Source organism: Poromitra crassiceps, assembly GCF_964638095.1.
Source record: "Poromitra crassiceps genome assembly, chromosome: 17".
NCBI classification, from domain to species: Eukaryota; Metazoa; Chordata; class Actinopteri; order Beryciformes; family Melamphaidae; genus Poromitra; species Poromitra crassiceps.
Window position 1 is genome coordinate 3,596,758 of NC_139635.1, and position 16,001 is coordinate 3,612,758.

The window sequence follows — 16,001 nt, forward strand, 5'->3', positions numbered from 1 at the left end:
AATGTAAACAAGCAAAACATGAAAGTACGTCCGAGTACGTCCTTGGCACAGAACGCCATTGTAAAAAGTACGTCCGAGTACGTCTTTGGCAGAAAATGAGTTAACATGTTAATAAGAAGTCCCAACATGTCTCAGCTGAGAACATGTTAATAAGAAGTCCCAACATGTTGTCCCTCCCAGCTGAGAACATGTTAATAAGAAGTCCCAACATGTCCCTCCCAGCTGAGAAAACAGCAGACGTTTGATCACCATCCATCCAGCCAGCAGCAATTTATGGTGGGAGGGGTGTTGTTGAGGGAGATGGGGGGGGTGACATAAACTGCTAATGTCACATAACCAATCATTTTAGCCAATAGAAAGAAGGGGGAAATTCGAATCTAGTACTGGAGCTTTGAGCAGTTTAGTGACTGATAAAACATGAAGAATTCCTCAGATTTACACAAAATGTCAGGATTCTGACCTGCATTCATCAACAACACTACTAAATTCCCATATATATTGATTTTCAGCAGAAAAAGTGTGCAGTATCTCTTTAATAACCAAACCAGCTCCTAATTCATGGTATGTAACCTATGTTGTGTGTAGATACACATGATGTAGTATGACTGTGATGCTATATGTAAAAACCTTTGAGACATGCTTGTACGATAAGGGGCTATAAACATAACAATTTGTGAATCAATAGGTTTTAATAGATATAGACATCTCATTTAGACATTGTCACAATTTGGTAAGTTCTTAACATCCAGCATTTACTGCATCATCAGTATAATAGAAGTCAAGTCAAGTTTATTCATGTCTCAGAGGGCTTCACAGAAAGTATGTCTAGCTGATTCTAGCTGACACAACAGTAACAAGAATATACAGAATAAAGATAACATTTGAACAATTGATAATATAGAAGATATAGAAATGAAGAGAGCAGAGGAGAGAGCAGGAGAAGGGGGAAGAGCAGGGGGAATGTGAGAGATTGATGGAGTGGGGAGGGAATGGGAGATGTTGGAGGGTATAGGAGGTGGGGAAGGAGCAAGAGGAGAGAGCAGGAGAGGGGAAGGGGGGGGGTGTGGGGGAGAAGAGAGCAGGGGGAGGGAGGAGGTGGGGAGAGAATGAGAAATATAGACGCACATCTTGCAAACGGACATATGTCAATTTCTTAGCAACCAAACTATGCCTAATTTAATTGGCTGCAAGCCTTTAGTAGTGAGTCCTTTTGCCAAATAAGCACATGTTCACATATAGAGCTTATGGGTGCCTTGCTTTAGGGAAGAGTGGGTGCCATGCTTTGAATAGTGGCGAAATACTAAGAGCATGGGTGCCATGCTTTAAATAGTGGCGAAATATTGGAGGGGATAGAGTGGGTGCCATGCTTTTGAGTAGTGGGGGAAGGGGGGAAGAGGAAGAAACACCGGGAAGAGGAGAAAGCAGGAGAGTGGAGGAGGGAGGGAGAGCGGGGGGATGTGAGGGAGGAGAGGGGGGAGGTGGGGAGAAAATAGGAAATGTGGAGGAGGAGAGAACAGAGGAGGAGAGATGAGGGTGCAGGGGAGGGAGAGCCAGGGTAGAGGTAGGGTCTAGGGTTGGGGGAGGGGAGGGAGTAGGATACCGGCCCGGATTAGGGCGAGGGTGGGGAGAAATGGGAAATGTGGAGGAGGAGAGAACAGAGAAGGAGACGTGGGAGGATGCAGGGGAGGGAGAGCAGGGGGAATGTGAGAGGGAGGAGAGGACAGAGAGGAGGAGAGAACAGAGAAGGAGAGGTGGGAGGGTGCAGGGGAAGGAGAGCAGGGGCAATGTGAGAGAGGGGAGAGGACAGAGAGGAGGAGAGAACAGAGAAGGAGAGGTGGGAGGGTGCAGGGGAGGGAGAGCAGGGGGAATGTGAGAGGGAGGAAGAGTTCCGACATCTCCATTCACTCCAATGGACCAGTTTTTTACTCTCAAGAGTTCCAGGAAGTAAGGTCCTGGATTAAGCAGCACTGTCGAGTTGCAGCAAAATAGACAGTTTGTGTTGTACTCTGAAATGGTTTTTTCCCCCTTGAATCAAATTGTACATTATCAGCTTTATTTTAGCATGCAAAAGTAGCGCGAGACCCATTCCTGGCTGTTCATTGGCTAATGAGTCTCGCATTTTGGTCCTCCGCTGACGCCACTCTCTCTCTAGAGGACACTAGGTTTGTCCAGCATCAGAAAGTGTCCAGTTTGGGTTTGCCCAGTAAGCCCCGCCCACTCCAGGCCGCCAGCAGAGAAACCATGGGAGCACAGCCGGAGCTCATGGCCAGGTCGACCGCCGTCTGGCTGCTGCCGTTCTTCCTCCGCAGGCTGGCGCCAAGGCTGAAACACAAAGGAAATGAGGTGTGATGACGTGATGATGACAATTGCAAGTGAGAGCATGCTGCGTTCAGGTCAGCCGGGAGAAGATACAAGCTGTATGCTCCTTTGCACAGTTATACATATCTATATCTATATATATATATATATATATATACGGTATATATACATACATACACACAAGGCTTGAGAAACTATTGCCCCTGATCAATAAATCAATCAAGTGTATAAAGTCTAGTGTATAAACAGGTTAAAGCAGTGATTCCCAACCTTGGTGTACTTGAGCAGCTTGCAGGGCTACGTGGAAAGATTGTGGATTCCAACTTATTTCCAGAATGAAAAACAATATCCCAAGTAATTCATAGGCCCATCTTGGTCAAACTGACATTTTCCCCAATTGAAATGATTTCCATTCAATGATCAGATGTGCACTGTGCACATCAAGATCACCTATTATCTTTTCAAATTTTCTTTACAAATTCTGTGGCAACAGGTTAAGACAGATACTTTAACCAAAATTCAGTATAAAAATGTGAAAATAGAAGTACACTGGGCCAGGGTACTGAACCTTTGTGAGGCATTGTGACAAGACTGGTCAGTGATGTCACACACACACAAGGAGGCATTGTGACAAGACCGATCAGTGATGTCATAGGGGGGCACACACACACACTCTGATGGTGTCATCATCAATATCATAATGGGGCAAACAGCCACACACAAGGAGGCATTGGTGACATCACTGATGCAAGTGAGCAACACACACACACCCGCGCGCACCAATAGGGCAAGCGAGGCCACGCAGCAGCCGAGCTACATCAGTTATGTCATACATAGGCATTGTGACATCACTGATGATGTCATTAGTGACACACACACACGAGAGAGACTGAGTGAGAGGAGAGGCAGAGAGACTGAGGGAGAGGCGCATAGTGTGCGAGATGCCTAGTATTATAAAATTGCCTAGGCAGACCTGAAATAATGAGTTGTATAGCGAGTGTGTATATTGGTGTGTATTTACCCCAGCAGCACCTGGGCGCTCTGCAGGCCTTGGCTACCCAGCGCTGCAGCTTCATGCAAAGGGGAGGTGTTCATCCTGTAAGAGACGGACAGGAGGACAACATGGAGAGACGTCCTTCACACAGACAGACAAACCGTCTCCGAGAGAGCCCAGACTGACAGATAAATACAACTGAGTATCGTCTGCAAAGAAATAACAAGAGATTCAACCAAAGCTACTGAGAATATACAGCCAAATGGATGCAAATAAGGAAAACAGAAGAGGCCCGAGGATAGAACCCTTGGGAATCCCACAGGAGAGGAGCAGAACAGACCAAACTGCCAATTGATACAGCAAACTATCTGTTAATATCATATTGTCGTTATTGTCTTCACTAGTAGTAGTCATAATATTAGTGCTGGTAGTTTTATATACTGCACAATTAATTGGAAAAAGTAAAATCGCTTTATGAATTATTGCAAGAGGCAGCAGTTATTTCTCTTTATTACACAGCCTTGTTCTTGATTCTGATTGGTCAAACACTACATTCAGCAGTCTGTTATTTCTGTATACCAGACTGCGTCTAACATGGTATTTTGAGACGAATGTCTGGCCTATAAATGAAATTGCAAGTTATAAGAAAATCTTTCACAAGTTACTCAGTTTTAACTTGATGATGCTTGCGGGCAGTGTTCAGTGCCTCCAGTCCAACTCTTAGTGAGGGGGGTGGGGGAGAATCCTAGGATGGCAGTGGCATCTTGGATGGCGAAGGAAGGGTTGGGTTAAGGCATGGTATGGTATGGTATGGTTTATTTACTTAATCCCCAAAGGGAAACATGTTTTGCCACCAGAGCGAATACAATTAACACAAACAAATAACAAAAACATACAATACAAGGTTACACACACAAATGACAGAGTAAGAAGCCTCATGAACAGAACTAACAGTGCTCGTTAAAGAATTTAACCGCAGCAGGCACAAAGGACTTTCTATATCGCTCAGTAGAGCAAGGAGGCATACGAAATCTGTTGCTAAACGAACTTCGCAGAGCGTGGAATATATTATAGAGGGGATGGTCTACACAAGAGAGAATGGAATTTAGTTTAGTCCTTATTCGCCTGGCAATAATAGTCTCCAGGGAGTCAAGAGGAAGGCCAACCACTGATCCAGCCTTCTTGATGGTTTTATTTATCCTGCTTTTGTCTATAGCCGTGATGCTGCCCCCCCAGCAGAGCACAGCGTAAAAGAGGACACTAGCAAGAATACCCTGGTAAAAGACATTTAGGAGTGACCTGCTGATGTCAAAGGATCTAAGCTTTCTTAGGTGGAAAAGACGTGACTGTGCTTTTTTAAGCACAGAATCAGAGTTTTTCTTCCAGTCAAGTTTACTGTGTATGAATATGAAGCATTGGTTATGGTTAGGGTAGAATATCAGGGTAAGCCAATCAGAGAGGTAGTAGAGTAGGGTGAGTCATGCCACTGCCAAACTAGGGGAAAAGATATGGCTTACTCGAGTCCAGCCATCACCGGTGTTTTGTGAACTTACGGTCCGGACTGCTGGTTGACGTCAGCGCCCCGCTGCACTAGAACAGGAAGGACATCATGGTGACCATTCACTACCGCGACCAGCAGGGCGGGGCGGCCATCGCTGCTCCGGCACGCCGGGTCCGCCCCCTGCAGGCCGTGAGAAGGAGAACAGGTTAGTCACCAAATCAAAGCCAGCACTATTAAAATACAAGCTGTTAAAGTTTAGCTTAACTCCAATGATAATAATTGTTACATTCTGTAATATACTGTGAATTCATTTTGTTCACATATCCGACTTATGTCAGTTTTAAATTTGTATTTTCATATTGTACAAATGTCATTCATTTTGTTTGTTCTGTTACCGAAGCTGCAGTCCCTGCCTGTTATTTTAGGTACTATTATATTTTTGGGCAAATAACTTAATTTTGTGCACAAGTTCAGAAATGTATGTTATGACTATTAGTGGAACTGTAGTCATAGGTATGTCAATTCAATTCTGAATCATGACAAGCTAGAATGCTAACGAGCTAGCTTGGTGTTAGCTAAGTTAGCCACGCCCGCTGCCTGTTGCTGTACTAAGCTACTTCGTGCTCAAACTGCCACTGACGTGACTGAAACACTAGCGTTAACATGTACGAGTCACACTGATTTCAATGGGGCCACTTGTTTTGAAATCTGTTGCACGGTTGTTGAGAACTACGCTGTTTTCCTGGGTGTAGCTTCTTACGCAAATAATGTAGCACAGAATCTGACCTTTGAAAAAGAAGATTAACTGTTAAAGAGGTAGAAACACTGACTGGAGGGGGCCTTTAATATGTTAATATATTTCTCAATATTATTATTCAATTTCCTGCTCAATCAACAGCAGACACCAGCTGATCCAATTTAAAGTCACTTACCATCTTCATTATTTGAAGTCTAAACCCATGGCACACCAATCAAACATTCTCCAACAAACACAAACAGACAATTGTCTGTGAATGTTGGCAGATGTTGGAGATTGTTTGAAAGCATGGCACACCGACCAAACATATTCAGCACAACAGTTGTTCTAATTTCATCCAAATGGTGGCGGTAATGCAACAATAACTATGCCAACTGCCGTAAAACACCAAAGAAGAAGAAGGTCCAATCATTGGATCAAGATCAAGATCCAGAGCGTGTGCGCGAGCTCCGTTTCCATGGATACGCGACTGAAAACATGGTGAACTGACCAGACAACCGCGAACACCGAACAAGCACGGATTGAACATGTTTTTTTTTTTAACGATTTCAGACGGAAGCCCGTCTTTTATTGTCACACGAACACACTACAACACATGCATGCGGCCACAACACACACTCATGCTGACGGTGGCCGGTGAAATATGTCCTCTGCATTTGACCCATCCAGGCTTGTCCTTTCCTCCGGGGGGCAGGCCAGGAGCAGTGGTCGCTATTTCTTTCCAGCGCCCGGGAACCATCATTGGACCAACTTCAGATGTTGTCGTCACTGGCCGGATGACGATCTATGTTGAATCCGGGCGAACATCACCGAACATCGCCGAACACGAACAGACAAGGACAGACAGCTATGGCACACCAAACGAACATCTAGGTGTGTTCGTGTTCATTCGTGTTTGTTGGAGAATGTTCGATTGGTGTGCCATGGGCTAAGTTGCACAAGATCTACCCCTCGGTCTCACCAATTTGTGATAGGTGTCAAGTGTTAGAGGGTACATTGTCCCATGCTTTTTGGTTTTTCCTTTTATTACCTACATTTTGGTCCAAAATATTTGATTGGTACCCCAAGGCCTATAAAGTAACCCTTCAGCCGGAGGCGGAACTTGCCATCTTCAGCTGATTGGAATCTTCTCTGTTCCTTCCCACGGCTGTGCAGCAGTCTCTGACACAGGGGACGACCTTCGCCAAGAGACTCATCCTAAAGGAGTGGAAGTCCCCCTCCCCACCTTCTTTTCAGCTATGGCTGACGGACATGGTTTCAGTTATACGTATACAAGACTCGGGTTCCTGAGGACCAATTCACAGTTTTCTACCATCTGGGACCCATTTATGGCCTACTTAGACGAAGTTAGGGGTGACGGGTAACTCACTCAGCTGATTTCCCATTGACTTCTTATATATAACGTCTCTTAGAAGCACATAAGCACCTTATAGCGGCTGGTAGCACCTCATTATGATGTCAGAATGTTGATATGTGTATGCTTTTTCTTTCTTTTCCTTTCCTGTGACTGAGCTTGTTTGTTTTTGTTTTTTTGTTCTTGTGTGTCTTTATTGGATATAAAAAATTAAAATAAAATATTAAATGTAACAACCCAATTTCCCAACAGCGATCAATAAAGTTTAATCTATAATAACCAATAACCGTTAGCAATTGTTTTCATCTACCAGGGCGTCCAGGCGTCGTGGGGTTTTCTACATTGGACAACAAGTTTCAACAGTCACAGGAAGGATGTGAAAGTCAGTTTATAGTCCACAGTTCTGTGACCCGATTGCCAAGCTGAACCCCAACCGTCTGGCACTCTCAGTAGGGTGAAACAAACAAACCCAGCAGGTGGATACCTGGTCCAGGAGCTGCTGTACCAGGCGGACCTGGCCTCGTCCCGGACCCAGCTCCTCCAGCAACCGGCCGTCTGTCGGCTGGACAGGGACAGGCTTTAGTGACAAACAGGGAGAGAACCAGACACAAAGCAGGCCACCAACTATTATATACTATATACTGTGTGTGTGTGTGTGTGTGTGTGTGTGTGTGTGTGTGTGTGTGTGTGTGTGTGTGTGTGTGTGTGTGTGTGTGTGTGTGTGTGTGTGTGTGTGTGTGAGTGCTGATCCAATGGTCCCACGGGATTTCAGGATCCCTACTATGCAGACCATACCTAAATATACACAAAGCAAAATGCACGCTCGCACACTCTTGTCTGGATTGGCTGACATGAGCCAATATGTGCATAGCCCTGATTTAGGCTCAGCAGATCAAACGTGTGCATAATAACCTCTCTGTGTAGGTCTTCATCCCTCCCTCTGACACCTGTGTATGAGCTGTTGGTACAATTCTCACTTGTAATTGCTTTTGTGCTGTGCCTGGAATTATGTTAAATCCGACCCTTATTTTTATTGGAAGTGATGACAATTATTCCAGCAGCTGACTGAATTTAAATTCTGTGTTCTGAATTCCTATAGAATGATTGCATTTATTGAAATTGTAGGCTACTGGTTTCTGGTTTTGCAGTTTGTAAGAGTATGGTTTCTATGGTAATTTAGGCATATTAGTCGGGATATGATGAAGTTCAAACTTGGCCTATGGTAGACGTTATCTCTCAACTCCTTTCTGATGTCTCAAGTTGCTAATCGGACGGTAGATAATAACCGGCGCACGGAAGAGGAAGTCTTCCAATTTGGCCGTTTCTCCCAGAGTGTACTCATCGTCAGACCGATAGAAGATGGGTTCCCAGACCGGGTTCATACTTTTCTTAAAAAAGAATCTGAGATGGTTGATATGATGACATCTAAAACTGTAAACCATTAAATTAACTAGTAACATTGATTGATTTTTGTTATTTTTTAGTTGACAGGGCTTTTTGTAATCACACTTTTGCTTTGTGACTTTCTGTCTGCAGATGGCGTTACTCACGGGAGGTTTGGGTGTAGAGGGCTTCCTGCATCGTCCGGAGCGCTCACTTCCTGTCAAAATAAAGCAGAAACCTGAGAGACAGGATGAGGGATGCTCATTGAAGCTGGTGCTCCATAAGACAGGCATGTGATTGATTGATTGATTGATTGCTTGATTGATTGATTGATTGATTGATTGACTGACTGACTGACTGACTGACTGAATGATTGTGATTCGCAGATTATGTTCTTACTGGGGTTTGACTGATATCTGGTGTGATATCATCATATTATTAAACTAATCTGCTCCGGTCTGTGATGGATCTGATGCAGGCTGGTTGATACTGAATATCAGTACAAACTATCAACTCCTGCCAGCTTCAGTATCGGCCTCAGAGTCTATAAGGCTACATCCACACTAAATATGTTTTGTTTTAAAATGCATAACTTGTGCTATGTTTACGCCTAGCCGCCACTTTTGCTAACCTCTAAAATGGAGATTAAAACTAGAAATACCGCATTGCGGATGTATGCCTCCGCCAACAAGTGAGCCGTCTGCATCCATGTCTGTCCAGACTCATACAAGCACAAATATCGAAGCCCACAGTGCAGTGGTGTGGCCATTCAGCCTTATGGCAATTTAGGCAATGTTTGGGAGTACCTCAACCACACGGCTGGTCGTACCTCTACCCCAAAACCACCCACGGTTGGGAGGTTACAGTGACCTTGAACTTTGACCACCAAAATCTAATCAGCTCATCCTTGAGTCCAAGTGGAGGTTTGATCCAAATCTGAAGAAATGCCATCAAGGCGTTCCTGAGATAACCTGTTAACTCATTGAGTGCCAATGACGACTTTAGTCATCAATTGATTTAGTAACGTTCAGTGCCAATGACGACTAAAGTCGTCAATTGCGTTTTTTGACGGTGGGACGTGGATCTAAGCCTCTTACATCGCCTCTTACAATATGGGAGCTATTGAATGTGTCTAACCTATTTTACAGAACCCTTAGGTGGCGACAGTGCTCTCCAGATTACAGAAAGGCGAGGAAAAAACAAAGAAGAAGTCGTTGGGGAAACGGAAATCACATCGCATCCGTATGCATCGATATGCATGAAGCATAACGTTAGCTGTGCCTGCAACAGCCAAACTGCTGTCACAATTGAGCCCCTCCGTGTCCGTTGCGACAGCCCATCCGCATGATCAGCCGTGGAGTTGTTATTATTCTCAACTGGAAGCATGGGAGCCGGTGACAAACACACGCGGAACGCTGTAAAAAAGCTGGATGTAGCGCACCGGCCGCACCCTTCACTGTGCACAGCAAACGCAGCAGAAATCCACCAGAGACACTCCCACTACGAGGGGTTTGCAGTTGAGGCGGGGGGGGGGGGGGGGGGGGGGGGGGGAGGGCACGCAGAGCAGCACACAACACTGACAGACCCAGACAGCAGGACAGGATTGGCAAATGCAAGCCAGAATATCCGATGCCCACCAGCAGCAAATCAAGACCAGCAAGAAGCTGCAACCAGCAGCGCACGCAGGGGCCAGCGCTGCTGGTTGCAGCTAAAAAATATTATTCTGCCAAACAAAATTCCCTGGCCTTCACTGTTTTATTGAAGGAAATTATTTTTGAGGTGTGACTACATTAGAAAATATTAGCTTCAGAGTCAGTGATGTGCTTGAAATGTTTAATTTCACAAAAGGCTCATTATCTCAGCTTCTAGAAAAAAATGGCTGTTTTTGGTTAAATCAAGCTATCTTCTCCGGCTCATAACTAAAGAACGGAAAATGGGATCAATAAACTTTTTTTTGCAGATGATAGAAGAGAGTCTCATCGTTCTTTGTGCGTGTTCGCTGTTTACATAGTAATATCACACAATATTCTGTGGGCCTCGAGAAATCACTGAAAACGCTCTGAAACTCTGGCACTGGGAGCGTCCGTTCTCCAAAAGTGGCTGGCACTCAATGAGTTAACGAGCATGAAAATGGCGTTTGTGAGGTCACAGTGACCTTGAACTTTGACATTTGACCACCAAAATGTAATCAGTTCATCCTTGAGCCCAAGTGGACCTTTGAGCCAAATTTGAAGCAATTCCATCAAGGCATTCCTGAGATGTCATGTTTTTTTTGTTTTTTTTTACTTTTTCAGAACATAAAGAAAACAAAACAAGAACAGGAAAAAAGAAAAGAAAAGAAAAAACATATATACATACATTCGACATTACAATGTTACAAAATGGTGCTACCAGTCATAGAAAATGTGCTTACAAAATGATAAAAAAAAGAAACTCAATTACCGCTTTTAGCCTGATCGAAACGACAGAACCCCAGCACGTCACCCACCCTACCGGACGAACTCAACGTGTTCTACGCTAGGTTCGACCCCTCTGCCAGAGCGCCTCCCCTCCTCTCCCACCCCTCTCCTCCTCTCCTCCCCCCCATCACCCCCCCCCCTATCTCCTCCCCCCCACCACCCCCATCACCCCTCCCCTCCTCTCCTCCCCCCCTGCCACCTCCCCCCCATCACCCCTCCCCCTCTCCGCCCCCCCCCCCACCCCTCCTCCCCCCCCCCACTGCCCTCCTCCCCCCAACCACCTCTCCGCCACCTCTCCCCCCTCCTCCACCCCACCCCTCAGCACCCCTCCCATTCCCACCTAACCACCAACCCCCCCCACCTCCCACCCCCCACAGACCCAGACCGCCCTCTCACCATCACTGAGGATGAGGTGTGCCGGTCGTTCCTGCGTATCAACCCACGCAAGGCGGCCGGCCCGGACGGCATCCCCGGGCGGGTCCTCAAGGCCTGCGCCCACCAGCTGGCAGGCGTATTCACAGACATTTTCAACCAGTCTCTCTCCCTCCAACGAGTTCCCTCCTGCTTCAAAGCAGCGACAATCATCCCCATTCCCAAGCAGCAGAAAGTGACCAGCCTCAATGAATAGCCCTCACGCCAATAGCCAGCAAGTGCTTTGAAAAGCTGGTCATATCAAAGATCCGCCCCACACTCCCCCCGGACCACGACCCGCTACAATTCGCATACCGCCCCAACAGGAGCACAGCGGACGCAGTAGCACACGTGCTCCACACCGCCCTGTCCCACCTGGAGGGGAAGGACACCTATGTAAGAATGCTGTTCGTGGACTACAGCTCAGCATTCAACACCATAGTACCCTCCAGGCTGGTACGCAAGCTCAAGGACCTGGGACTAAACACAGCAATGTGTGACTGAATCCTGGATTTCCTGACAGACCGCCGCCAGGTGGTGAGGGTGGGCAACCTCACCTCCTCACCACTGACCATCAGCATAGGAGCGCCCCCGGGGTGCGTCTCCAGCCCCTTCTGGTACGACCTCTACACCCACGACTGCGTGGCGACTCAAACTTCGAACACCATCGTGAAGTTTGCAGACGACACAGCAGTCGTGGGGCTGATCTCGGGGGGCGACGAGACGGCCTACAGAGAGGAGGTGGGGGCCCTGGAACAATGGTGCCAGGACAACCACCTCTCTCTGAACGTCTCCAAAACCAAGGAGATCATTGTAGACTACAGGAGGGGGGGGCGGGTAGCTACTGGGACGTAAGTTGGGGCTTGGCCAGCACCGGCTGGGTCACCTGGGCGAGGGTGTAAGATGTTGCGAGACCCGAAACATCCTATGACCCCAGGGTACATCACTGAGGATACGTCCCAGTTGCATCCATGCGATGTTTATGATTGTAAAGTAAATGATTGTATCTTTATTTAAATATATGCTTTGATTCATCTCCTTTTTAACATCCCCCCTTTTTTGTCTAATGTGTCTCTGTTAGCCTTTTGGTTATTTTATTTATTGTCTGTACTGGTACTGTATACTGTTGTCATATTGTCTGTCAACTTTTGTTACTGTAACTTTCTGTCTGGATGCTGCTTGAACAGGTCGCACTTGAAAATGAGATCTAGGTCTCAAGGTGATTCACCTGTATAAATAAAGGTTAAATAAAATAAAATAAAATAAATTACAAAAAAAAGTAACTCAATTTGTAACTTGTATTACTTGACAAAGTAACTGGTATAATATTACTGAAATCCTATTGGTAATAAGTTATATTACTGAGTTACTGCTAAAAGTAATATATTACATGTAATATGTTACTTTTGTAATGAGTTACCCCCAATACTGCCCCGTTGTAGTTGGAAAACTCCAGGACTGCGCTTTAGTCTGGACGGGCGGAAATTGAGACTTTTGAAAATGATGACGCAGACACCCATGCTCCCTGTATCACTCTAAAGTCACCATATTTGCTTTGCAATGACTCCCAATCTATAGATGTCTTCCGCTGCCTTGGCCACATTATGCTCATGTGTGACTTTCAGTAACAATTCCACCTTGCTGTCGGTCCAAGCAAAGAAATCTCTGGTCTTACTTCCTGTTTACACTCGCATGCACATGCCCAGTGTACGTGAATGGTCATGTGATATGCATTTTCAGGCGTGTTAGTATGGACGGAGGTTACAATGAGGATTACAATACAATAATACCTACAATAAGGTTGCAATAAGGGAATGCCCCATATATCCAACCTTCAAAATAAACCTCAAGGAATGGCTCAAAATAAACCAACACTGCAACCATAACCAACCATAACTATTTGCACTTAATTATGCCTCCGCCGGTGATAGCCAGGCCGGAGGCATTATGGATCCGGGACGTCCGTCCGTCCGTATGTCCGTCCGATGTTCGTTAACGCGATATCTGAGGAACGCCTTGACAGAATTTCATCAAATTTGCCTCAAACATCGACTTCGACTCAAGGATGATCTGATTAGATTTTGGTGGTTAAAGGTCAAAGGTCAAGGTCACTGTGACCTCTCCAACGCCATTTTCCAGCTTGTTAACGCGATATCTCAGGAATGCCTTGATGGAATTTCATCAAATTTGCCTCAAATATCGACTTGGACTCAAGGATGAACTGATTCGATTTTGGTGGTCAAAGGTCAAAGGCCAAGGTCACTGTGACCTCTCGAACGCCATTTTCAAGCCTGTTAACGCGATATCTCAGGAATGCCTTGACGGAATTTCATCAAATTTGCCTCAAACATTGACTTGGACTCAAGCATGAACTGATTAGATTTTGGTGGTCAAAGGCCAAGGTCACTGTGACCTCTCGAACGCCATTTTCAAGCTTGTTAACACAATATCTCAGGAATGCATTGACAGAGTTTCATCAAAGTTGCCTCAAACATCGACTTGGACTCAAGGATGAACTGATTAGATTTTCGTGGTCAAAGGTCAAGGTCACTGTGACCTCACGAATGGCATTCCCAAGTTCGTTAAAGTGATATCTCAAGAACGGCTTGATGGAATTTCTTCCAATTTGCCTCAAATGCCGATTTGGACTTAAGAATGAACTAATGGCGGCGGCATAAATCTGCGTTGCGGTCATTCTAGGTCTTTTGTCATCTCTATTGTATTCTGTTTTGATGTTGTTTTTATCTTGTATGTTTTTATGTCTTGAGGACTACGGATGCAAATTAGCTCTTAGCTAAATCCGACATATTTACTGTTATCATATAGATAACTCTGTATAGGTAACTGTTCATTAATGTGCACTGACCAAATAAACAAATAAAGTAAAGTAAAGTAATCTCTAAAACACTCGTGTGGACGGAGACTGTTTTCAATATAAAATGCCGTTTTAAAAACCCATCTCACGGAAGTTCTTACCCAGACTGGTGGTCACAGATCGTTCTGTGATGCTGCTGAGGCCGCCGGCCTGGCTGGCCAGCTGGGCGCCGCTGCCTCCACCATCGACATCACCGCTGACTTCACCGCTCTCCTGGGAACAAACACCAGCTGTTACCTTCCACACAGCCGATAAGCTCAGGATAGCTAAGATGTTCTTATTCTCTGTAGACTCCTAAATGGAGCTTAGGGCCGCAACCGCAACGGCCTCCATGCACCCAGGGCCATGGTGGCGCAGTGGTAGCGCTGTCACCTCACAGCTACTGTAGAAGATCCTGGGTTCGATTCCCACCTGGGATGCTGTGGGTGGGTGTGTGCCCCCCCCCCCCATGTCCTCAGTGCCATCTCGTCAAAAGGGCCTTTCTGTGTGGAGTTTGCATGTTCTCCCCGTGCTCCCCTGGGGTTCCTCCATACAACATCGGTGCGTGTGTGTGGCTGGCCGCATGTGTGTGTTGGGTTGTCGTGTGATAATAAAGACGGGTTTTTCTGTCCGACTTTGACTTTGATTCTCGCTGGAACAAAATGTTGTTGTTGCGGTTTCTGTAGCAAGTGGGTTTTTACGGGAAGGGATTGCTAGCCCATTACCCATAACGTATGTCTTTGATGGTGGGAAGAAATCAATGTGAACCTGGAGAGAACATGCAAACTCGACAGTGGCGACAGCGCTGCGCCACCGTGCCAGATAGCAAAGATGCTAAAGCTGCGTTCACACCAACCTATTAAAGTTTGTCGCTGGCGTCGAGTTTACATACAAAGTCAATGCAAACGAGCGATTGAGCGTATATTCGCCTGGGAGAATAATCGCTGGGCGTCCGAGCGGCAGAGACAAAGCGATAGGGAGAAAATACGCTCGTCGCTCAAGATTAAATATTCCAACTCGAGCGAAAATACGCTGGCATCAGTCGCTCGCTGTTCAATGCTGATTGGCTGCCGTGTGAGAGCGAGTCAAGGATCACTCTGGCTTGGAACAAACCGCTGGTTTATTGTGTGGCAACAAACCGCATTGACAGGCTGACAGCTGACATGAAGTGAAGTCTGTACTACCGGTATGCAGCTCGCATTAGGAGCACGCTGATAGGCTTTAGCTTGTAAACAATGACGGTGGCTCGTAGTGGACAAACAGCATGACATTGCGTAACGTTATATCCCCCACATGTCCGTCATTTCGTGTGCCTGTTGATGAGCGATTTAAACAGAGCGAAAGGGTTGACTTGAGCGACAGAGCGAAAAATAAATATCTCGGTGTGAATGCACCTTAAGAATGACTTAAAGCTGCAGGGTGGACTAGAAGAGAAATCTAGACTAGAGCAGCGTTTGTGTCAGAGTGACTTAAAGCTGCAGGGTGGACTAGAAGAGAAATCTAGACTAGAGCAGCGTTTGTGTCAAATTGTGTCATTTCAGCAGCAATAAAAATGGGATATTTTACATAAAAACGCAACAAATATTGAATGTGAAAGAGGCAGTCTGCATCAAGCTGACACAGAGACGCTGTGTGTTGATCAGCTGACAGACAGTGTGGAGTGAGCAGACATGTCTTTAATGAAGGCTTGCTTCTTTTGTTGCTATTCCACAATAAAGCAGACTGCGAGTATAATAGTCCATTCCATTTGCATTGGGAACAAGGAATATCACAGTTGGGTGACGTCACACCCGAGTTGTCGGCGTTCCATTTAAACAGTCTGGAAACCAGTCAGGCTAGCCATTGTTAGCAATAACAGTTCATAACAACACATTTCGCTGTATTGTGCGCAAACAGACACTATATCAACATGTCCACAGATAGAAGTTAGACAGTCCTGCGTGTACAACTGATTTAATGAGACACAAAT

At 45.8% G+C, this 16,001-nt stretch overlaps 1 protein-coding gene across 1 annotated transcript in view; it reads right to left on the minus strand.

Annotated features, from left to right (window-relative positions):
* Positions 1-2,174: 2,174 nt before the first annotated feature.
* dzank1 (double zinc ribbon and ankyrin repeat domains 1) overlaps positions 2,175-16,001 on the minus strand; it is a gene marked incomplete at both ends in the record, with an annotated part of 78,052 nt that continues 64,225 nt past the window's right edge. The window contains 6 exons of the mRNA XM_083653691.1: positions 2,175-2,322; positions 3,341-3,415; positions 4,867-4,994; positions 7,410-7,502; positions 8,476-8,525; positions 14,155-14,266. Of these exons, the coding sequence (XP_083509817.1) occupies positions 2,175-2,322; positions 3,341-3,415; positions 4,867-4,994; positions 7,410-7,502; positions 8,476-8,525; positions 14,155-14,266 (606 nt within the window). The remainder of the gene's footprint in view (positions 2,323-3,340; positions 3,416-4,866; positions 4,995-7,409; positions 7,503-8,475; positions 8,526-14,154; positions 14,267-16,001) is intronic.